A 22,152-nucleotide genomic window follows, 5' to 3' on the forward strand; every position below is an offset into this window, starting at 1 on the left:
GGCTGAGAAAGAGTCTTCCCTCTGAGCAGCGTGGTCGGTACGGTAGAGAAGGTCTGTTTATTTCACATGACAGCACATTTCACAGGATCTGTACAGGATGTACACCACTGACTGTAATATAGACTCCTAGAAAGTACATTATAAATATCGTGTGCCACATACGCAATAAAGCTCTTACATATGAACAGCAATCTGCTGTGGAGAACAAAGAATTCACAGAGCTCCTCACTGTCTGACTTCTGCCTGTTTTTAATGGAACTGGTAAAGGTTTCAGTAAGACAGAGTAATGGCTGTTCTCGCAGCATACCTTTGGCTCCCACAGCTCTGTGCCCTTGCAGCACCCTGCCGAATATGTCCGGACTGAGGCCGCTGCTGCTCGGTGTGCTTCAGGCGTGTGCGGGATCGCCAGGAGCACTCAGAGCGGCCGCCGTAAGGAATTGCTTGGCTAATAGAGAGCAAACACCACACACGGGTCACATAGAAGCTAAAGCCACCATTAGGACAAGGTAGTTCACGTGTGAAGCGTCCCACTTAGAGGAATACTGCTGTTTACGATACACTGATGCTGAAATGCTTAGAACCTCAAAAAGCACAACAAAACTCACAGGAGTTACTGGCTGAGGACGGAGGATTCCGTCTGTAAATGGAGTATGCTGGTAACGTTTAAGCAGCCAGAAAAGCACTTTCCCCAGGGATTTGCTTTCTGTGGCCGAGTGCAATGCAGTTCTGTGCTCTTCCACTCGCACCGCGGACCCCGCTTCCTGCTATGCCCCGGGCACACAGTCAAGGTTCAGTGAGGACAGGGGTTTAGGTGGACAAATAGAACGCTTGACAGAAAGGAGCATTAATGTGAGTCTTACTGGGTACCGATGACTTCAGCTTAAATTTACAACAAAACCACCGCCCAAGGATTTCCTGGTTGGGATTACTTAATGATATCAAAATACTGCATTCTGAAATTCCACGTGCTTCATGAAGCGGGGTCACGGACCAGCAGAGCAGGAGGGAATCCACCGCCTGGCGGGCGCCCCGCGGGCCCGCAGCCTCCGCAGGGAGAGACACCTGCAGGGGAGACGCAGTGCAGAGCGCCCTGCTCACCCCGCAGCTGCTCTCCCGGCTGAGGAAGCTCCAGAGGCAGAGCAGCGGGTGGGAGATGGAGGGAGCAACACACACCGTGTACAGAGGGGACATGGCGCTGAATTTCTCACTGAACCCACAGCACGTGCCTTGCAGACACACGCCACCCGCTCCTCAGAGAGGGCTGGAGTGTCTGCAGGACAGGGACCTGGACAGAAAGTACCAAGGGGCGTGTGTGTGTGAGAGCGAGTTCCTGCAAGGAGAGAAAATGCTGTTTCAGGAGTGAGGATGATTCTAGTTTGGGGGAAAAATTAAATGTCCAAATTTCACTAACAGCCACCCTTCTGATAATGAAATATTGGAGAGAGAATCGCAGCGCCTTTAGATACAGATTTGGTCTGGTTTAGGTGACGTGTTAGAATGTGAGTGCTCACACCACACGTGTGCACGTGTGCACTCCCTTTCCTTACAGCGATGCCTCTCCGATCCCGTGTCAGCGCCACGCGGCCAGCTCTTGGTGACTGCTCGGGAGCGCAGAGCCAGGCCGCGGGGGTGTGGGGCCTCCTGAGGCTCTGGGGAGGCAGGAAGAGGCTGAGTGGGTCTCCTTTCCGGAGTGGTTCTGAGCACTTGTGGCTACTGCTCGTTCCCCCACAGAAACACACCGGACGCAGTGATAATGAGGAGGTTTCCCTATTCCAGTACACACACTCCCACTCTGTACACAGGACACGGATTTCTGGGCGTCGGTGCAGGAACAGGGACTATTGCACGTAACGGAGAACAATGCGGGTCTCGCTCTGCCCAGCACCGAGCGTGGCCTGTGGCTATCTTTCTGTGAAGTCTGGAGCGGGAGCCACCGGGGCCAGCGCGGAGAAAGGGTCGGCTGGAGGGGCAGGGCCGGCGGGGAGCGCAGAGCTGGGAGGCGGGGGCGGCCTCCGCGAGGGCAGCGCGCAGAGGGGGACACCTGTCCCTGTCCCCCCGTCATCGCCGAAGGCCACGCCCGGGCCCGAGGACGGGCCTGGCCAAGGGCCCAGGGGGTCCGGACCAGCTGCCTTCGCCTTGGCTCTCACACCGAAGTCCTCTTCCTCGAAGGTCACCCACCCCCGCGGGGGGTGGGGGCTCGCCGTGGCCTGGGCCTGCAGGTGAGTGCTGTCCTGGGAGCCGTGGGGCTGGGGAGGGGGCGGGCCGCTGCTCTGGCCCTGAGGCCCGGGAGCAGGGAAGGGAGCGTGGGGGACGGGCTCCACGGGCCGCACGGCCGCCTCCGCGTCCCTGGACGGGCCTCTGAACGGGTTGGTCCTGTCGGCAAAGAGGTCCGAGCTGGGGAAGGCCGGGGCGAACGGGTTCAGAGCGCATCCCGGGTTCTCCTGGGATCTGCTCCGAGCGGGAAGTGGAGGCAGCGCCGGCATGCAGCTCACGGAACTCGAAATGCTGATGTTATTGTGGGTGGCAGGAGGCAGGGGGACCACCCCCGTGAGGACAGGGGTGGGGTGCACGGGCGGCTGGGCCTGCGGCAGGGCAAGCAGACTAAGTGACAGGTCTTTAAACGGGTCGATCTTCGAGGGCGAGTCCAGCCTGGCAGGGGGGACGCCGTTGGGGTTCACCTGGAGAGAAACGGCACGCAGTCAGAACACACACCTGCAGGGACACGCTCACTGCCCACACCGCCTGAGCTGGCTTTCTGTCTAACTGCTCTTGTCAGGGGCAGGCATAGAGGCTTAGAGAACAAAGAGCAGCTTAGTGTCCTTATTACTCCGGTGGATTGAGATAAAACAGCTAAAACCTTACTCTTGAAAAACTCCCAGCTAAGTAAATCCATCTATTCAATACAGCTGTTTTGTCGATGCAGGTATTGACCTGGTCCCCGGAACCGTCAGGACGAGCTGTGCTCAGGCCCAGCAGGGACTCGGCACTCTGAGAACCTGCCGATGCTCCGCCCGGGGGATTCCACCCCCGCCTGCGATGGCCGCGGGACTCATTCTCCTGCATCCACGTTCAGTGCGGCTCACGTGCCAGGGAAACGCAGGGATGAGCTCGAACTGCCAAGGCACTGCATCCTGAGCGAGGCCTGGCGCTTTCCTCCCCGGGGAGCGGGCGTGCCTCCTCTGCTTTTGGCGTCCTGTGGGTCCTCTAGAAGCAGCTGAGTGACGGGACAGCTAACTGACCCGCCTCCTCTGTAATTATGTCCAGAGCGCGCTGGTATGCTTGGTAACCATCCCGCAATGGTGACTGACACCTATCTTCATAAAGGTCCCGTCTACTTGGTTCGTTAACTCCGTGACCACAGTGAGCTGTGCCCGGCGTGGTGCCCAGCATGGTGCTCTGTCTGCGCCCAGGCTGGGGGTCAGGTCCGCGGCTTCAGTGCACCACGGTGGCTCGGCCTGTGCATAGGAAGCGGGGAGGGAAGCGCAGCCGGACTGAGCTCGGCCGTCTCCCAGGGAACAAAGCCAGGTCCCGGCCACAGCAGCTGCCAGGCACTCTGTTTTAAGTTGAAAACAAGGTGGACAACTCGGATGCCAATGCCTCATTTAAACATAAAACAAGCCTCTGGGCGCAGAGGGAAGGAGAATTCTAGCGCAGGGCGTGCGAGGTAACACGATGGAGCGCCACCACCATGAATGCAGCTGCTAAGCCAACAGCTAAACGTTCACGGGCCACTGCTCCCCTGGGCGGGACCCCTCCACGCCCCGGGCCTCCGAGCAGGGCCTCGGGCCTCGGACAGGGACGGCCGTGCCTCTGGAGGGACGGGGTGGTCAGTGAGCAGCTACTTCACGTATATGAGCGTCTTGTCCAGTTGGTCTACCGCATACTTTACACTTGAATGAATAAGTGTGTTTTTCTCCGAACAATGACAATAAATTTGTAGAAAATGAGAGCATGTCTCAGACTATATTCTGAGAACTAGAGGTAAGCGGGTTCATACGTGGAAATCCCTTCAGAGACATCATGCAGTTCGTCAGCTCCATGTGTCAATAACGTCTGGGTGGCACATGGAGCTGACGCAACAGAACAGAACAGGACAGGGAGCCGGTCTCCATGGTGACAACAGTCCACACGCAGACGCCGCATGAGGAGAAGTGAAGGGCCGGGCGCAGGCGGCGGTGTTTTCGGAGGAAGGCATGGAGACCTTTGAACGGCCCTGATGGGAACTGACTTCCATCTTCCTGACCCCCGAGGCTTCCTCACTAAAAACCACCTGCAGCTACAATTATCTGAAAACATTTTCCCAAAAGAAACTCAAGAAAAGGATTAATTATGCCAAGAACCAATTTAGTTTTGCCAAATAGACTTTCATATACATAAAACTTACCTTATTGAAGTTGTAAGTTTTAGTTTTGTTAATTTTAATTAAAAAAGAAACACAGCCGGGACCGGTTTGGCTCAATGGATAGAGCGTCGGCTTGGGGACTGAAGGGTCCCGGGTTCGATTCCGCTCAAGGGCATGTACCTTGGTTGCGGGCACATCCCCAGGAGGGGGTGTGCAAGAGGCAGCTGATCGATGATTCTCTCTCATCGATGTTTCTAACTCTCTATCTCTCTCCCTTCCTCTCTGTATAAAATCAATAAAATATATATTTTTTAAAAAAATAAATAAAAAAATAAAAAAATAAAAAAGAAACACAGAGCAAAATATCATAAAGCATAAACAAGAACTAAGATGGTTTCTAAAAATTCAACATACTAAGAAAAAAAAGCAGGTTTGATGACATGAGAACAGAGTTTATTAATGTGACAGGTGGCTTAAGAATGGGTGGGACTTAGATGTATGAGGCAGAAGACCCATACATCCACCTATGAGCTGCGACAGACGAAAGAGAAGCAGATAGGAGTTGAGAAACAATCCGATACCTGTTACCCTGACGGCCGCTCCTGCTTGGAGAGAGGAACAGACAGCAGAGGAGAGAGTTAGGAGGCACCGGGCCGCTCTGCCCCGCGAGGCGCCCCCAGCGCCCATTCAAGCAACAGTTCCAACTTACTTGTCATTTTGAACAAAAAATGTGTTGCTGGGTTAGGGCTCACAGTTCAGTTTTATCTGCGGTGGATTACTAACCAACGTGTTTCAAGTTTACTCCAAAATAATAATCCAAGTAGGTTATCAAAGCTCTAAAATATTCTAAGCAGCGCATCATGGGTGAAATGTTTGCATTCCCACCTCCCCTTACCCCCCGCTCCCCGGATTCAGTGATGAGAGAGAACCATTGACCGGCTGCCTCCTGCACGCCCCCCACTGGGGATGGAGCCCGCAACCCGGGCCTGTGCCCTGACCGGGAATGGAACCCTGACCTCCTGGTTCCTAGGTTGACACTGAGCCACACCTTTTATGTTTCAAATACTTTGCAGATTTGGGGCAGAATTAATAAAGCATAAAAGTTACTAAATGTTCAATGCTAAGGCTATTTCATATTATCAAAATATCAAATATGTTGTATTTAAAAATCTCAAATCTCATCCTTTTAAACTTATGGCCACTGCAGAAGGTTTTGAAGTTATAGATGTTCATTATGTCTCGAACAGGCATTATTCTTATGGCTCAAAGTTCAAAAGGAACACGAGGTAAAGCACTTCTCCCTCTTTCCCCTTCAGCATGTTCCTCCCGGGAGGCCCTGGACCCTGTGTGAGCCTCCACAGGGACCGGCTACACAGAGCAGGACCCTGGGCCCCAAGGTGTGGCTCAGCTGGCTGAGCACTGCCCCAGGCACTGAAAGGCCACCGGTTCGATGACCGGGGTCAGGGCACATGCTCAGGACGGTAGGCACCCCCTCAGTGACATCAATGTTTCTCTCTCTCCCCCTCTCCCTGCCTCTCTCTAAAAATCAATTAAGACATTTAAAAAGACATCTATATATGTCTCATTCATTGATAATAAAATACACTTTCATTATCAGAAACGTAAAAGAAAGTGTGTGTGTATATAGTGTCCACAGGAGTTAGACATCAAACACTGAGGCAGAAAGGACACTTAGAACTTAAAACCAACACCTTGGGTAATTTCTGAGGAACCGAATACAAGATTCCAGAACGCCATCTACCAGGCCCCACTGAGCACATGCTGCCTGCCACCAACCACGGTCACGGCCACGGCCATGCCAACGCCACTGGAAACTAGGCTCAGAGCCATGACGAGGACCCAGAAAATGGCCTCAGCCTCCTATCCTTTTGTCTCAGACCACCTTCTGCGGAGCTGGCGCTCCCGGGCGTTTTCCGGAGCAGCGAGTCCTCACCACATGTGGCCAGGCTCTGCGACCGTGAGCAAAACTGGGTCAGAGAGAGGCCAGCTCTACCCGCCACAGGCCCTGGCATGCAGAGGCCGTGCCCCGGCACCCGAGGGCGCGAACACGGACCTACTGTCACTGTCGAAGAGCCTTCACGGCCCCGGAGCCCCGGGAGGGAGTTGACGTCGCTCTGGGGCCGTGTGCTCTCGGTCCTGAGACAAGGCCAGCTCACCGCCGAGCTGGAGTGAAGCAAGGCACAGTGCTCTCCCCGGAGGCGGAGAGCACCGTGGCCACCGGAGGCTCGGACAGCGCTCCAGGGCCGCAGCACCCTCCGTTTTCTGAACAAAAAGCTTCGGCCACGTGGAGCGTTAACTAGCGTAAGAGCATGCTACTCTCTTGGTATGTCCTGCTTCAGCTTTCACACACGTGACCCATGGTCGAGTACGCTAGCTGCTGGCAGTGTTTACAATCTTAAGAGTCACATTCTCTTCAGTGTTTTTTTCACTACATAGAAGCATAAACTTAACTTCTGCCAATTAGGTGGACACACTCAGACATCTGTAAACATTAGTGCAAACACAACCATAACTCTGCTGCAGGGACACTGCCAGTACGGACCAGTTCTGGACTTCAGTCCCTCCCAAGCTTTAACAGCAGACTTAAAACTTGACACATTTCTTTGGTCTTGATGGTCTTTCCCAGCTTTAGGATAAAATGAAATATAAGCCCACATAACAAAAACGTTACTTACTAAACAAGTTTTATTCTAGTAATTTTGCTGAAAAGATGTAACAAAAACCAAGTAAAACAGCACCCAAATAAAAACACACAATCCAACTCACGTGGCGGCTCCACGTCAGAGTAACTGAGATGGACATGCCGGCTGTCCTGCAGATGCCACCCCTGGGGCACACGCGCGTCCCTGTACTGCTCTCATCCATTCCAGCGCCGGGCAAGGGCACTGCTATACGCGGGGCAGAGTTGGATGGGGTTGCCTTGGTGACGAGGCCTGCTGCCACACCCGCCACCTAAACCCCAACAGGACGACTGCCTCAGCTCCCTGGGACCCAGGCTCCCCAGGAGCCCGGGCGGCAGCAGCAGCAGCAGGAGTATTCTTACGAGACATTAACCCACGCCAGGGTGGGCTGCTCCGACGTCTCTCTCCAGGAGCGAAAGCCCAAACGAATCCACGGGCTGTGAAAGCAGTACGGGAGCCCGCTCCTGCCTCCCGCCCTGATGTACTCACCCCCCACAGTCACCTGTGCATTAACAGACACAGACACCGTAAAAGCCAACAAGCCCCTGGAAGGTCCCTGAAGCACCACTCAGGCTCACGCTGAGAAACTCGATCTGAGCCACAGGTTAAACCACACGGCAAACCTGACACCGCTGTCCTGGACGGCCTCAGACGTAACACACTGGCTGAAGTCGTTCCTAAGGGGCGAGGCCCCCCTGCCCGAGGCACGCCTGCTCAGGACGGCGGACTCACCTGCGGCTGCGCGGGGGGTTCGGAGGGCAGGCTGTGGGAGGACCTGCTCCGCGGCGGGGGCTGGGGCGGCGTCTCCAGGCCGGGCGGGGGGGCGGCCTGAGGCAGCGGGGCTGCTGTTGGGACCAGGGGCTCCTGCATCTTGGGAGCCGGCGGGGTGGCCTGCGGTTTCAGGGGCTCAGGAAGAAGAGGTGAACCTAGAAAGTCAAGTTCCGAGTCAGTGCTTCCTGGGAGCCGTGCTGAGCCTCTTTACCCGAGGCTCGGGGCTCTGGTAGGTCTGGGGCCGGGCCTACCTCTGGGGACCTCGGAGGCTCCGCCCTGGCTCTCGGCAGCCAGCCTCCCGGCAGACGCGGCGGACGCCCGGGCCAGGCTCTGCGGGGCGCTGATGACCCCGGCGCGGGGCGGGATGATCTGCAGGGGAAGGAAGCACATGCCTCAGCTCAGACACTCGCTGCTCTCAGCAGGTGTGACTGGACCACCGCCTCTGCACGCCTCTCCTTCCTCTCCTCCCCTCCTTCCTGCACCCGTCTGGGCGGGCTGGCGAGTTACAGCCACCTCGTTTACAGTCTGCATTTGTGCTTCCCGTTAACGACGGGCCGGCGCTGTGTGGATGGAGCTCATGGAGGCACTTCATCTGCAAAGTGCCCCTCGGGGGTAGACATGCTTCTCGTCTCTATTTTGAGTGGAGAGCAGGCATGGCTGCGCTTCTCAAGACCGCAAGCCGCAGCCAGAGAAGAAAGCTGGGCCAGCCACAGGGAACAGCGCAGGGCGGCCCCTCCCACAGGCCAGGCCCAGGCGGGGCAGGCGCAGACCGCTGAGGAAGGGGCTTCTCAAACCCGTTCCAGCTCAGAAGGAAGAGCTCCCGGGACCACTGGAGCTGGCCAGGTAGGTCTACGGCAGGCACTGGTGAGAAACAGCTCTCTTACATCCTCACCGAGAATATTACACTGATCTGAGGTGGGCGGGAGGAGTGTGGCAGAGTCAGTGCAGAGCCATCTGCCATCGTTCTGCGCACAGGAGAGCGGGCAGGGAGTCCCACAGAATGAGAGCGATGTTAGGTGGATGGTAAACAGCGCTACAGGATAAAAGACGGCCTTCTCCAGCTTAGCGGTTTTATGAGGAGTCTGATTAGAAATGAGATGTGGCTTGTTAACTTCTAGTTATTGTAACAGGTCCTGGTTCCCGCTCTCCGCCGAGGGCTCCTGCAGGCCGGGCCACTGACCAGCCCATGCCACTGACCACTGTCCACTCCCTTCCTTCTCCTTTGCATGCCTCCCACCCAGGAGCATTTTCTCGGGTGAATGATGGACAACTGCGCGAACAAGGGAAGGCTGATGCGCGCACGGGGACAGCCCTGCCCGCTCTGCCACCGTGAGAGCCAGCTCCAACACGACTCCTTCCCCTGAAGTCTTAGTGCATGAGGGACGGTAACACCTCTCACTGAAGGGCCACACCCTCATTAGCCTCAGGGAGGAGGAGGAGAGCGGCCTGGCACACTCCCTCAGAGCAGAGGTCTTGACAGTGACCCTCGTGGCTGGAAGCAAACTGGGACCTGGAACCCAGACCGCCCGCCCTGGCAGGTGCTGCCTACCGGTCTGGCAGCGCCGTGTCCAGCGGGTGCTGGCCCCATGAGTCCTGCTGGAGGGGAAGGCTGGCTGCGGCCTGGCACAGGCATCCCACGCGCATCTGAGGTTAAAGCAGAAACAAGAAAGCGTCACGGACACCTGTCTCGTCACAGCTCCGCTGAGGAGAGGGCTCAGCCAGGTGCCTTTCCCTAGGCTCTCTCTCCGCGCCGTCCTGGGGCTGTGGGGGGCTTGCAGCGGGAGAGAAAGACCAGGGGTAAGTGAGCAGCGCAGCACATGGCCGGGCCGGTGACAGCACGTGGCTTTGGCTAACGGTGAAGGTCATCAGTCCTGAATGCCCCCGAGGGCTCCTGAGCACACAGACCGCATGCTCGGCGTCCTGCTGGTAGCGGGCTGGGAGGAGCCTGTGGGGTGTCCGTAACAGCCCATGGCCTCCTCACTAGCACCTGCCGCGGGAGGCAGAGCTCAGGCTGACTCTTTTGAAAGGAAATGTTAAATGAGACACATCAGGCCCCAGTGACTGTCATCAGAACCAATGGCTTCTACTCTTAAAAGCGCTGTGCGATACCTCCACGCCCTGAGTGGACATGAAACATGCTAACAGCACGGCAGGCCCAGGAGCCGCAAGGAAAGGAAGGCGCCCTGGACCCGGGCACACGGAACACGAGGAAAGCAGGCGGCGAGGTGCAGAGGGGGCGCTCCTGGCTGGCTGGTCTGCCTACTGCCCACAAGGGAGGGGCTGACTGAGAGTGTTCGGCCCACACGCAGGCCAGCCGCCCTGGGACCGGGAGGGCCCACAGCTCCTTAGAGAAAGAGCAGGAGCCGGAGCTGTTTGGGCCACAGCAGAGCGGACGGGCACAGCGTCTGCGTCCAACTGACGTCTGCAAAAAGGCTCTTTGTCTACGGTGAGCGCCTTCTATCGTCAGGACAAACCAAGTGACCAGACGCCTGCCTCCGCCCTCCCCCCCGGAAGAGCAGAGGGAATAGGCCTTCTGTCTGCAAGGCTGCTGTAGGGGAACGTGTGCGGGGACAGCCTCTGCCACTGCTCATCTCGCCCCCGGTCACCAGGAAGAGCTTCAGAACTCAACAGCCAAACAAAACACTCAAGTTTGAATTTTTTAAAATTTCTGAGACTATAGCCGAAACCGGTTTGGCTCAGTGGTAGAGCATCGGTCTGCGGACTGAAGGGTCCCAGGTTCGATTCCGGTCAGGGGCATGTACATTGGTTGCGGGCACATCCCCAGTGGGGGGTGTGCGGGAGGCAGCTGGTCGATGTTTCTCTCTCATCGACATTTCTGGCTCTCTATCCCTCTCTCCTCTTCTCTGTAAAAAATCAATAAAATATATTAAAAAAAAAAAAAAATTTCTGAGACTACATGAGTCTCTCAGAACTTCATTTTGCTCCCTTATTTCTAAAAAACTCTAAGAGTCCTATAGTGACTTTCTCTAACTTTCCTGCCTTAAAAGAGTTACTGGTTTATAGGGACAAAATGCACAAATACTGCCTACCAAAGAAAGATGGAGAGGCAACTTAAAAAAACTAAATCGGATTTCTAAGTTGGTAATATGATATACCATTTCACAGATTCATTAAAAATTCGCTTCCTACTGGTTGTTTTCCTCATAGCAGGAGAATAAAAGCAGGATTATCAAGGAAATAAAACTAAAAGCAGGAGTTTGAAACAGGAAAAACTAACATTTCTCTGGGTCCATGGGAAATGACCACCTGGCAGTATTCTGCAGCTGTAATGCTGAAATAATTTAGCAATCAAATATATACCTTCCACTGAGCTCTGGATTTTTCACATACACCAAATATGCTATATTTAAACCCAAAGTGACTCATTTGCTAATAAAAACTGTCCTGATGTTTAGAAAACGGAGGCATGAGATCCACGACAAGTTAAGACAAGGCCAGGCAGACGGGAGGCTGAATCCTGCCGGAAACGGAGCTGGGCTGCCCTGCCGTCACGGCGTGTGCTGCTGCACTGACCGCCCGCAGTCCCTGGGCTGACCCCCAGGCCAGCACGGCGCTGGGGAGGGAGCCTCTGACAGAGGCAGGTGCCCGCGGCCCGGTGAGTAACCGCTCCGCCGGGCAATGGCAGCCTGTGCAGGCTCCGTTACTGTAACACTGAGCTCTGGGCCTCACTGAGCAGGAACGAGTGGGAGTTTGGAGCCATTAAAAAAACAAATGCCATCTACTCTGACTTTCATCAAACAAACCTAATGCCTTTCAGTTTCAGGGGTCAAACTCCAAACGCCATGGCCACATGTGCATGTGATAACAAATGTGACGGTTACCTCCAAGCTCCTTCCTGGCAGGCGCAGGACTCCTGGCCCCTGGGCCACCCGGACATGCAGCGGAGAGGAAAGAGAGCAAAGCATGAGACACCCGATCCGCCAGCCCTGACCCAGCACCACACAGGAGCCATGGATCAGCAGCTCGGTATGACAAGAGCTGGTGTTTAATGCAAGCACTTCTGGTAACGCCCGCAACGACACCTGCTTATTTAAAAGCCCAGTGAGCCTCCCGGCCTGTGCATTAAAGCAGTGGATGCCAACTGGTGATCCGCAGACCACTGTGGTCTGTGAGGGCCGAAAGGTTGGTGACTGCCGGACTAAAGGGTCCCAGGTTCAATTCCAATCAAGGGCACATGCCCGGGTTGCAGGCTCAATCCCAAGTGGAGGGGCATGCAGGAGGCAGCCGATCCATTATTCTCTCTCATCACTGATGTTTCTATCTCTCCCTCTCTCTCCAAAATCAATGAAAAAAATTTTTTTTAATAAGTAAAAAGAAAATATTTACACAAACACGTAAAGCTCCACAGTACATGTATGTTCTCTGGGTCTGACTATACAGAAGTCAGCACCCTGCATCCATCAGCAGCAGCGACGCGAAGAGGTGGCTATGGAAGCCTAGTGGGCAGCCCACCCACGACCGTGCCTGCCACATTCTGCAGAGAACAGCGAGGAAGCAGCAAACAGGACAGGAAGACAGAAACATCTAGAAGCCGAGGCCTGATGCGTGCAAAAATTTTGGGTTGTGTCAGGGCTTTCTGTCCAGCAGGGGACACGGCGGTCTGTTACCTGAAGGCGGAGGTGGTCGCTGCGGGGGCGCTGGCCGCACAGGAGGGACCCCCGGGCGGGGAGGCGGCGGCCGCTTGGGCTCCAGGGCCTGCGGAGCGTCCTTCTCGGGCTGTGCAGCTGGCGGGGTGTCCACGGGAGAGCCTGGAGCAGCACCTGGGAGAGGAGAGCGGGTGCAGGGGGTGTGAGCACGAGGGCTGTGCTGCCTGCATCTGTGCTGCAGTAAGACGACATGCATGTTAGTGTCAGTAACACATGCAGCCGTGCCCGTCACAGCGCTCCGGTGCCGTGGAGCAGCGATGCCGGCCCTGACAGCACTGCTGTGTGGCTGCGGCAGCCGCTGGCCGCAGAGAGGGTACAGGAGGCTGCTTTGCTCTCTGCCTTCACTTGAACTTACTTAGCGGGTGCAATGGGCAAACCAGAGATGCTAACGGGCTGGGAGATGATGCCAGCGTGGCCAGCCATTACTCATGAGACAGAAACAGCTTCCAAAGATGGACTTCCCAACCCTGGAGGACTGACTACAGTTTCAACGTGAACGTTTGCTTCGTCGCTTCCCGTTTCATATAACAGAGGCCACGGGCGGCTGCAACGCTAAGCAACCAGCAGGGCTCCTCCTGCCACGGGGACAGGCGTCACTTAAAGGACGGGACCAGGCAGGCCCAGGACAGGGGTGAGGACGAAGTCTGGTATTGTTCCCAGGGAGGGCGCTCCTGCGAAGCGAGCCTCCGCCCATCTGCACCGGATACAGCCCCGCAGTCTCCTGCTGGGCCACCTGAACCCGAACTCAGCGCAGGGAAGGCCCCCAGACCCCAGAACACGATACGCACTCTGTAAGGGCACTCGGTAATCCGGAGTCCTGGATGCGGTCCGGCTCGGCCTGACGGGCAGGGAGGGCAGCGGGACGTCCGCTATGGTGGGCGACTGGCAGGGGCTGGTCCGCGGGGAGGAGCTGGGGGACGCGCAGAGGCCGGAGCCAGGGGACGGCTGCAGGTGCTGGGGAAGCGCCTCCTCCACCTCGGCGTTGTCCTCATCCACGTCCCCTGGGGAGACGGGGGAGGTCACCCTTGCCTCACGGTCTCAGACGTGCGTGCCCACCTGGCTTCAGGGTCAGGTTCACAAAGAAACGCTGCTCGCTGACACGGAGCCTGCCCGGTTACGCACGTGGGCATGCAGAGCCGTGTGGGTACGGAACTAGAATCAGCACCGACACGCAGACAGGAACGCATCTCAGGGTAGCAGGCCTGGGAACAGGCTGGCCAGGGCTGGCCCAGGCCTCCACATTGCACTGGGCAGAGGACCATCTACTGTGACCCTCCACCTCCCAGTGCCCCCACCCCACCCCCCGGCTTTCTTCCCTTTAACTGCACTGGTCCCCCGGCCTCCGTGTCTCCTCCCCTCAGGGCTGCAAAGGGGGGCAGGGTGTCCCTTGCAACCTCATTCAAGCTGCAGAGCACACGTCCTCAGGGGCTAAAGGCTGCTTCTCTGCAGCCCTGCCACCCGGAACTTACTGCCCACCCTCCGCCTCGCCGCTCCGCCACTCCAGCCCCGCCTTCCTCCACACCGAACGGCTCAGGGTGCGCTGACAGAGCAGCGCTGTACCTGACATCTTTCCGGGGAATCAAAGGCCACGGGGACAACCCTCCAGCAACCTACACACCCTGTGTAGGTTGTCCTTCCGCACTAGTCACTCCCTCCACTCCAACCGCCCCCAGCCCTGCATGCCCTCTGAGACAAAAGACCCCAGACCCCTCCGACCGCCACCTCCCACTTCTCAGTCTCCCCATTTCTCTCCTTTTTAATCCTCACCCAAGGATATTTTCCCACTGGTTTCTAGAGAGAATGGAAAGGAGGGAGCGAGGTGAAGGAAGATAGAGAGCAAGAGAACGAGAAAGAGTGAGAGTGAGCAAGAGAGAGTGCGAGAGAGAGAGAGAAGCATCAATGTGAGAGAGACACATCAATTGGTTGCCTCCTGCACACGCCCTAGTGGGTCTGGGCCGGGGATGAAGCCTGCAACTGAGGTACATGCCCTTGACCAGAACTGAACCAACCGTGCAGCCAAACCGGCCAGGGCTGAGCCAAACGTCTTTAAGGAGCATCTGCAGACCCTGCACGGCCCTCAGCCCACACCTCCGCTCCCAGCACCTGCCCCCGTGGCTCTCAGGAAGGCCCAGCCCCTCCGCTGTCTGCTTCAGGGACAAGCTGCCGCCTTCCCGCCTCCGCTCTGCGACAAGGACACCCGGCCACTGCCTCTTGTTGTCATTTCGTCCCGCGCTTTCTCAGCCACCACTTCCTCTCGGCTCTGCCGTTTCTGGAGGTTTCCTTGCACTTTCCTTCCCGGGGTCTGTTCCTCGCACGGCCTCCAGGGCCAGCTCTCCGTGTCCCTGCGGTCCCGTGGCCTAAAGCACGAGCCCGTCCACCAACAAACCTTCCAGGTCGAAGTCCGCCGCCACCTCCACGTCCTCGCCCAGCAGTGTGGAGCTGGTGGACGAAGGCAAGGGCACGTTAATCTTCTCTAAGCTGATTTCTTCCTCCAGATTCTTGATCCAGTCGGGGCTTTTCAAAGTGATGGTCACAGCCCGGCCCAGGAACTAGGTGAGGGGAGACAGAAGACGGCAGTTCACGGCAGGGCAATGAGCGCTCTGGGAACACAGGCTCACGCCTGCTCCACACACGCTGACCCGAACCAGGCCCCACGCCCGCTCTCCTGTGAGGAGCTTGTGCTGCTCCGGCTCAGGCCTCTCCCTGGGACAGAGCCGTGCCCTCTGCGTGGCCAGCGCCTCCCCCGGGTGCAGGCTCGCCCACAACTGGCTCAGAGCTTGGTGCTTCTCTGGCTTTGGTCCGCATGGCCACTCTCTGCCGGGGGAAACAGCCACAGAAGAGACAGTACAAACCGCCACCTGCTCCAACGAGGTATCTGAGTTCCAGAAGGAAAGCGAACCATTACCCAACGCGCTCCACAGACAATTTTACAAAACTCTGAAGCCTTGTAAGGGACCCGAGTTGGATGCTTTCTAAGAGTATGACATAGATGACGAGACCTGAGGGTGAGGGACAGAGCTAAAAGGGGGGGGGGGGGGCCGCGAGGGGAGAGACAAGCAAAATTAAATAGTCAGGGAAAGGCAAAAGGAAACTCAGTAAGGGAATAAAAGAAATGCCAACACAGAAGCCGCCCTTACACATCACGTGGGATGAGAAAGGGTTTTCAGGCGACAGAGCTGGAATGACATTTAAAAGTCAGAAGTTTCCAGATGGTGAGGACACGGCAGTCACGATGCACACAGCGGGGGCTGTGACAGTGACGCCCGGGGTCAGGCTCAGACAGCACAGCGCACAGCGAGGACAGCGCCGCCACCAGCAGGGATGACGTGCTCCTCCTGGGCTTTCCGATGGCGAAGCCAAAGGCCTCCTGGGGCTTCCTGCTCACTGGTGCACGAGTGTGTCACCATTACATCCGGGAAACAGACAAGACACCCAGGGCCTACTGCAACAGCAATGGATGTGCGTGTGCGTGTGTGTGTGTGCATGTGTGTACATGTTCTCTCCAAGGAAGTGGAAGTGATAGAACCGGAGGAAGCTGGGGTCCATCCTACCTATGAGCATACATTCAGACATGCAAAAGCACTAGAGACATGGAGAAAGCGCTCCATAGAAGGAAACTCTCCAGGCCACTGACAACCCCACCTGACATGTCAGATCACGGGGAGCAACATCTCCACTGATTAAGATTTCTAAAGCGGTTCCATGGGATGGTAATCACCCAGAGGGATTATTGTTTTTAATTTTTAATTACACTTGACATTCAATAGGATTTAGTCTCAGGTGTAGCAGACAGAGGTTTGGTACTTATATACCTTGTGAAGTGATCGTTAAGTCAGTACCCACCTGACACCACACACTGTTATCATACTAGTGCCGTGTTCTCGGTGGGAATGACTGGCCCTGTGCTGTGTTCTCTGTGGGAGATACTGTCCTTGGGCTTGAAGAGGGGGCCTGTACCACTGTCTAAGGCAACCCCGCCAGTTTCTAGGAATCATGAGAATCTTCTTCCTTGTTTTCTTGTCAATAAAGCATTTTATTCATTTGACAGAAATCTTTCCTACTATATAGATGAGCCAGAATATCTAATTCAAAATTTTTTAAGAATTTAAAACATTTTACATAAAAACCAAATTAGATGGTAAACATGGTTTCTTCTTAATCTATATCAATGGTTAATATCCCTAGGGACAGACCAAAATAATCCTGAACTAGTCAGACACCTAGACTTAAGTAATAAATATTAAAGTTCTCCTTAAGGTCTTTCCTCCTTCGGAAATGGAAATACATTTAGATAATCTTGCTGCGTTTGTATGAAAACATAACCCTCGGTCGCTTAATTCCAGAACCTAGCGCCAGCGAAAGCTACTTACCTCTTTACCACTGAGGCCCAGCACACTCAAGGCCGAACTTCCCTCCAGAAACGTCACCCACATTTTATCTTCTACAAACCTTCGAGAGAGAGAACAGCCAACAATAAAAACCATGATCACTACCGCAGACCCAACCAGCCCAGGGCTCCTCTGGTGATGAAGGAACACGGGCCTGTGGAGGCTGGAAGTACAAGCTGGAGAGTGCAGCAGGCGGTGGCCTGGAGGGGGCCCTCTTCCCTAGAGATTCCAAGTCAAATGGCTTTGGCTTTCAAACACAGGCGAACAGGCGGCCAGAGCAGTGGCCTATGGTGATGGCCATCTGTGACCCCCACTCACCCGCTCCGCCACCTCACCAGCCAGGGAAAGGGGTGACCTTACAAGGCAAGCACGTTACAGGACAGCGTCTGAGGCTCCTGACCCCACAGACCAGCGAGAGGCACGTGGACCACCCCTGAGCAATGCCCCTGGCCAGGAAAGAAGATGGGGTGTTCACTGAACCGACCTCGGACCTCCCCAAGAGCCTAAGGTCCCGGTCTTGTCTGTTCATTTACTGTCGGGGGACTTGGACGGCTTTGGCTGGCCTTGGCTATGATTGTTTCCAATTTTGAAACAAAACCCCACAAGTAAAAAATGAAGGACATCAGGACAAGCCCTGACGATGGCCGCTGACATGTATTAACGTCGTCACACAAAAAGGAGCAAAGCAAACCATAGCACCACCAGCTTTCCTGAAGAAACAGTTTGATGAATTGAAATACTCCCAACGGTATAAGTTCAGAAATCCTTGGAGATTTTTCAAAGATGAGAAAATACATACATGTATTGAGGTACATACACACACACACACACACACACACACACACTCTCTCTCTCTCTCTCTCCCTCCCTTAACAAGGATCCAAAAGCATGCATACGGACATTAAGAGGAAAGGCTAAAATAAAAGCAAACGTGTACACAGTTCCTTTGCCAGCTTACAGCAAAGGCCGACACAGATTCCAGTCACTCCACGTGACCAGCCTCTCTGGCCCAGCGGCATGAAGCTGTGGGACCCTGTCCTTTCAAAGATGGAGAGAAGCCATCCTACAAAGTCCCAGGAAGACCTTCCCTGCTGGCGGGGAGTGGGGGGAGGGCGCCCTCCTTCCTGTGGCTGCACTCAGACGCCACTCCCGCCCGCCCTAACGACTGTCTCTGACGGCGGTTCCAGGCATCCAATCCTGACCTCCTGGTTCCTAGGCCAACGCTCAGCCACTGAGCCACGCCAGCCAGGCTGAATAACGTTTCTACAGCATGGTTCCCACAGTTTGGAAATAACAACATTCAATACTATTCAAACCCTAGGCAAGGCCATTTCCAATACAGAAAACGCGATTTAGGAATCATGAGCTGCTTTCAAACAATAAATAGTTCTCTCACCTTATGAGAATTACTTCACCAAAATTCGCAAACTGCTGCAGAAGCTCGTCGATCAGAGCGTCATCGAAGCAGCTGCTCTCTGGCCCCGAGCTCCGGACGGAGACCAGCACCGTGGCGTCGGGCGGGCCCTGCTCGGCCAGGACCTCCCTGTAGATGCTCTGCCTCTCCTCGGCCTGCACCTCGAAGATGTCGACGTCGATGAGGGCGACCACGGGCCTGAGCGTGAGGAGACAGGTTAGGAGCCTCAGGGAGGACGGCGTCACCCGCCGTGGCCAGCCCCGTGGATGCGCGGCGCACCTGTGGTCGGAGGTCTTCAGCTCGGCCCGCCCGTAGTGCAGCAGCGTGCCCGGGGTCCACGTGTAGAGGATTTGGCTTCCGTCCTGGAAGCTGGCGTTGATCAGATCCAGGTCCTCGGCTGCAGGAGACAAGGGAGAGGGCGTGAGGACGTGACGCACCCAGCCCCTCCGCTCTCGCCAACAGGCCGCAGGTCTGCACCTTCCAGTCAGAAAGGCTGTAGTGAAGTCACAGCCTGGTGTTTACGTAACAGGCAGTGAGAGGCGGCTTTCCCCGAGGTCACTGCGGGGCCTGTGCCCGGCCAGGGCGAGCAAACAACTCCACAGGGAAGCGGCGGCTCCGAACATGTCAGACACCTGCCTCCTGTCAGAGCCCAGCGGGCGGTCAACTACCATGTCACCAAGTGTTTTCTCGCTTCCCTTCAGTGAAATACTGTCACTGAGACAGACCCAAACCTTCCATGTCATTAAAGGTTAATCTGAGAATATTTTTTAAAATCTGTTTTATATCTGACTTTTACTTATTCTCTCCTAGATAACCTTTGCTGAAAAACAGTACAGGGCAATGGGGTCAAACAGGCGGTGACAGAAGGTATGACTGTGAGTGGTAAGCACCCAGGTGGTACACGGACCACGCACCATAGAGACGGACACTTGAAACCTACATGAGCTTATTAACCATTGTCGCCCCAATGGATGGAGTGAAAAACAAACAAGACAAAGAAAATGAGAAGAGCAAAAATCAATCAATCGTCTGTAAGAAGCCTCTCCTCTGACACTCACACCCCTTTCTCATCTCTCCCTTCCCCTTCCCCACCCTTCCCCCCAAAATCTGCACCAACTCAGGGACATGAGGAGCCACTTCCGACCTGATCGATCAAAAGGCCACTTCCTCCTCCTCCAGAGGACGCGGTCAGTCCAAGCAGGGGTGCGGCACTTTTCACTGGTGTCATAGTCTTCAGAAAACAAATCATATTTATATGTCGGAGCAAAGGTTACTTTTCCTTCTAAAAATCCTCTAAAAATCTACAATAAACATACACAAAGTAAGTTACTTATGTACAAAGGAAGCTCTCACAAAGCACAACATTTTCACTAAACAGCTGTTCACTAGTCTAAGTGCTGGGGCCTCGCCACGCCTGTGGGCATCGGGTAAGCAGTCCGATGGGCGGACAGAGCGCGGGGAGGAGCCTGACCTGGGCCTCCCGGCTGACCTGACCTCGCACTAAGAACCTCGGCACTGTCGGACTTTGGAAGCCATGTGGTCTGATGTCTGATTCTCAGAGGAGGATCTGGGGCCCTAGACAGGCAAGTGGTCTGAATGTAGGTCTGACCCCCATCAATGGCAGTCACCAACCTCTCAGACCTCACGGACCCCGATGGTCCGCACACCACTGCCCATGAAGGCACCAGAGCAGATGGCCACAACTGCCTCCCCCCTGAAAACACTTTACCCTCATTCTCCCAAATGCTGTGGTCACACGTTTTAGGAAATAAGTTTCAAAAGGGCAGATGAGCCCAGCTGATGTGGCTCAATGGTTGAGCGTCGACCTATGAACCAGGAGGAGTCATGCCCAAGTTGGGGGCTTGATCCCCTGTGTGGGACATGCAGGAGGCAAACAATTCATGACTCTCTCATCATTGATGTTCCTATTGCTCTCTCCCTCTCCCTTCCTCTCTGAAATCAATAAAAGATATATTTTTAAAAAGGGAGTTGATATGTATATTATTCTTCTTAAAAGTTAACCTAAAAATCAATCAATCAATTAATTCCGGTGAATTAATGTGGGGTTTCCTTTCTTTTTCTTTTTTTAAAGGGAAGGCAAGTCTGTACCCGTTAGACTACATACATATTTATTAAGTGTAAAAAGAACCCACGAGATTGACAAGGCAGCACGTGGGTTAAGGCAGTGGTCAGCAAACTGCGGTTCATGAGCCACAGGCAGCTCTTTGGCCCTTGAGTGTGGCTCTTCCACAAAACACCACGGCCTGGGCGAGTCTACTTTGAACAAGCGGCGTTAGAAGAAGTTTAAGTTTTAAAAATGTGGCTCTCCGAAGAAATTTCAATCGCTGTCCCGTTGGCATTTGGCCCTGTGGACGGATGAGTTTGCCGACCACTGGCTTAGAGCCGCTGCGTGGCCAAGGCCCTTCCTCGCGGTCCCGTGCCTCACCTGCCCGGCGTTCTTCTGGCTGATCAGCTGGTCCCCGGCGAGGAGGGCGTCCCAGTTCTGCTGCCTGATGAGCTCCTTCACCTCCTCATTCGGGAGGTCGATGCGGTAGTTGAAGTCGCCGCACCAGAACACGTAGTCATGGGAGAAGAGCATCCTTCCCTGGGGTGGGGAGAGGGGCCCGAGTCAGAGTCCACTCACCATGGTGATGGCGACTCTTGCCCCGCCCTCCAACACGCTCAGACATTTTCCGACAGTGAGAGCACGGGGAGTCTGCTAGGTGAGCGCTGTTGGCACGGGAGCACGGCCCCCCACCTGGGAGGACGGGCACTCACCATGGGGAAGCTCAGCTTGCGCACGATCTCCACATAGTCCTCGTTCCGCTCTTTGACCTGGGACTGCCCGGCCGCGAAGTGGCTGCACACGAAGCAGAGGCTGGTCGTGTGGAACAGCATGCGGATGGCCACCGCTCCCTTGTTGCCCGTGGCGCCGCCCATTCCCGTCTTCACCGTGTCCACGGCGACATCCCTGGGACACGAAGAATCCGAATCAAAGAGGCGCCCCGGACAGGTGCCCGTCCGCAGGAGTAATTAGGGGGGCGAGGGGTGACGGCACAGTGTGCACGTGCCCACGGGGGGTGCCTACCTCACACCCGGGGAGCAGGAGGGAGGACCCACCTGATGAAGGGCGCGTGCTGCGGGCGGATGAAGACGAACAGGCAGACGCCCACCAGCTGCTCAGAGGCCAGCAGCACGTACTTGTTGTCCCGGGAGATGGTCTTCTGCAGCTCCGCGGCCCACAGCTTCTGGTTCGTGGTGCTGCAGGGCGGGCAAAGCGGGACAAGCCGTCAATGACCCTAGACAGCTCCCATCTGTACTCCAACTTTTAAAACTGTTTTTATTGATTTTTAAAAATATATATATTTTATTGATTTTCCACAGAAAGGAAGGAAGAGGGATAGAGAGCTAGAAAGGTCGATGAGAGAGAAACATCGACCAGCTGCCTCTTGCACACCCCCTGCTGGGGATGTGCCCGCAACCAATGTACATGCCCTTGACCAGAATCGAACCTGGGACCTTTCAGTCCACAGACCGATGCTCTATCCACTGAGCCAAACCGGTTTCGGTGTTTTTATTGATTTTTAGAGAGAGAGATAGAAACATGGATGAGAGAAAGATCATCGACCAGCTGCCTCCTGCACACCCATACTGGGGATGGAGCCCTCAAGCCGGGCCAGCTATTTTAAGCCAGATATGAAAGAGATTTGTAAAAAATTCTTTCAGATTTTCAACGTTCTTCAGAGTGCAGAAAAGATCCTGATACCAAGGCTGAGAACTGCTCTCTTAGTTTAAAGGGACCTTCACATACGTCCTCTCAATCTCTATAAGCAAAGACTACTGACGGATCTGCCCCCCATGCCGCCCC

At 55.3% G+C, this 22,152-nt stretch overlaps 2 protein-coding genes across 4 annotated transcripts in view; both read right to left on the bottom strand.

Moving 5' to 3' along the window:
• CFAP298 (cilia and flagella associated protein 298) overlaps positions 1-753 on the bottom strand; it is a 27,245-nt gene extending 26,492 nt beyond the window's left edge. The window contains exon 1 of the mRNA XM_045578389.1: positions 747-753. The gene's annotated coding sequence lies outside the window, so the exon portion shown is untranslated. The remainder of the gene's footprint in view (positions 1-746) is intronic.
• SYNJ1 (synaptojanin 1) overlaps positions 35-22,152 on the bottom strand; it is a 53,814-nt gene continuing 31,696 nt past the window's right edge. For 2 of the 3 annotated variants that reach the window (XM_045578382.1, XM_045578381.1), the window contains exons 16-30: positions 21,405-21,545; positions 21,063-21,255; positions 20,731-20,889; positions 19,429-19,585; positions 18,564-18,681; positions 18,267-18,482; positions 16,853-16,931; positions 14,869-15,031; positions 13,271-13,483; positions 12,444-12,596; positions 11,658-11,696; positions 9,365-9,459; positions 8,067-8,184; positions 7,777-7,970; positions 35-2,678 (exon numbers count right to left, since the gene is read on the bottom strand). In XM_045578382.1, the coding sequence (XP_045434338.1) occupies positions 1,902-2,678; positions 7,777-7,970; positions 8,067-8,184; positions 9,365-9,459; positions 11,658-11,696; positions 12,444-12,596; positions 13,271-13,483; positions 14,869-15,031; positions 16,853-16,931; positions 18,267-18,482; positions 18,564-18,681; positions 19,429-19,585; positions 20,731-20,889; positions 21,063-21,255; positions 21,405-21,545 (2,815 nt within the window). In that variant the 3' untranslated portion in view covers positions 35-1,901. The remainder of the gene's footprint in view (positions 2,679-7,776; positions 7,971-8,066; positions 8,185-9,364; positions 9,460-11,657; positions 11,697-12,443; positions 12,597-13,270; positions 13,484-14,868; positions 15,032-16,852; positions 16,932-18,266; positions 18,483-18,563; positions 18,682-19,428; positions 19,586-20,730; positions 20,890-21,062; positions 21,256-21,404; positions 21,546-22,152) is intronic. The other variant, XM_045578383.1, reaches the window with a different exon arrangement.

The sequence above is a fragment of the Pipistrellus kuhlii genome, unplaced genomic scaffold, assembly GCF_014108245.1.
Source record: "Pipistrellus kuhlii isolate mPipKuh1 unplaced genomic scaffold, mPipKuh1.p scaffold_m20_p_99, whole genome shotgun sequence".
In the NCBI taxonomy this organism is placed as follows: domain Eukaryota; kingdom Metazoa; phylum Chordata; class Mammalia; order Chiroptera; family Vespertilionidae; genus Pipistrellus; species Pipistrellus kuhlii.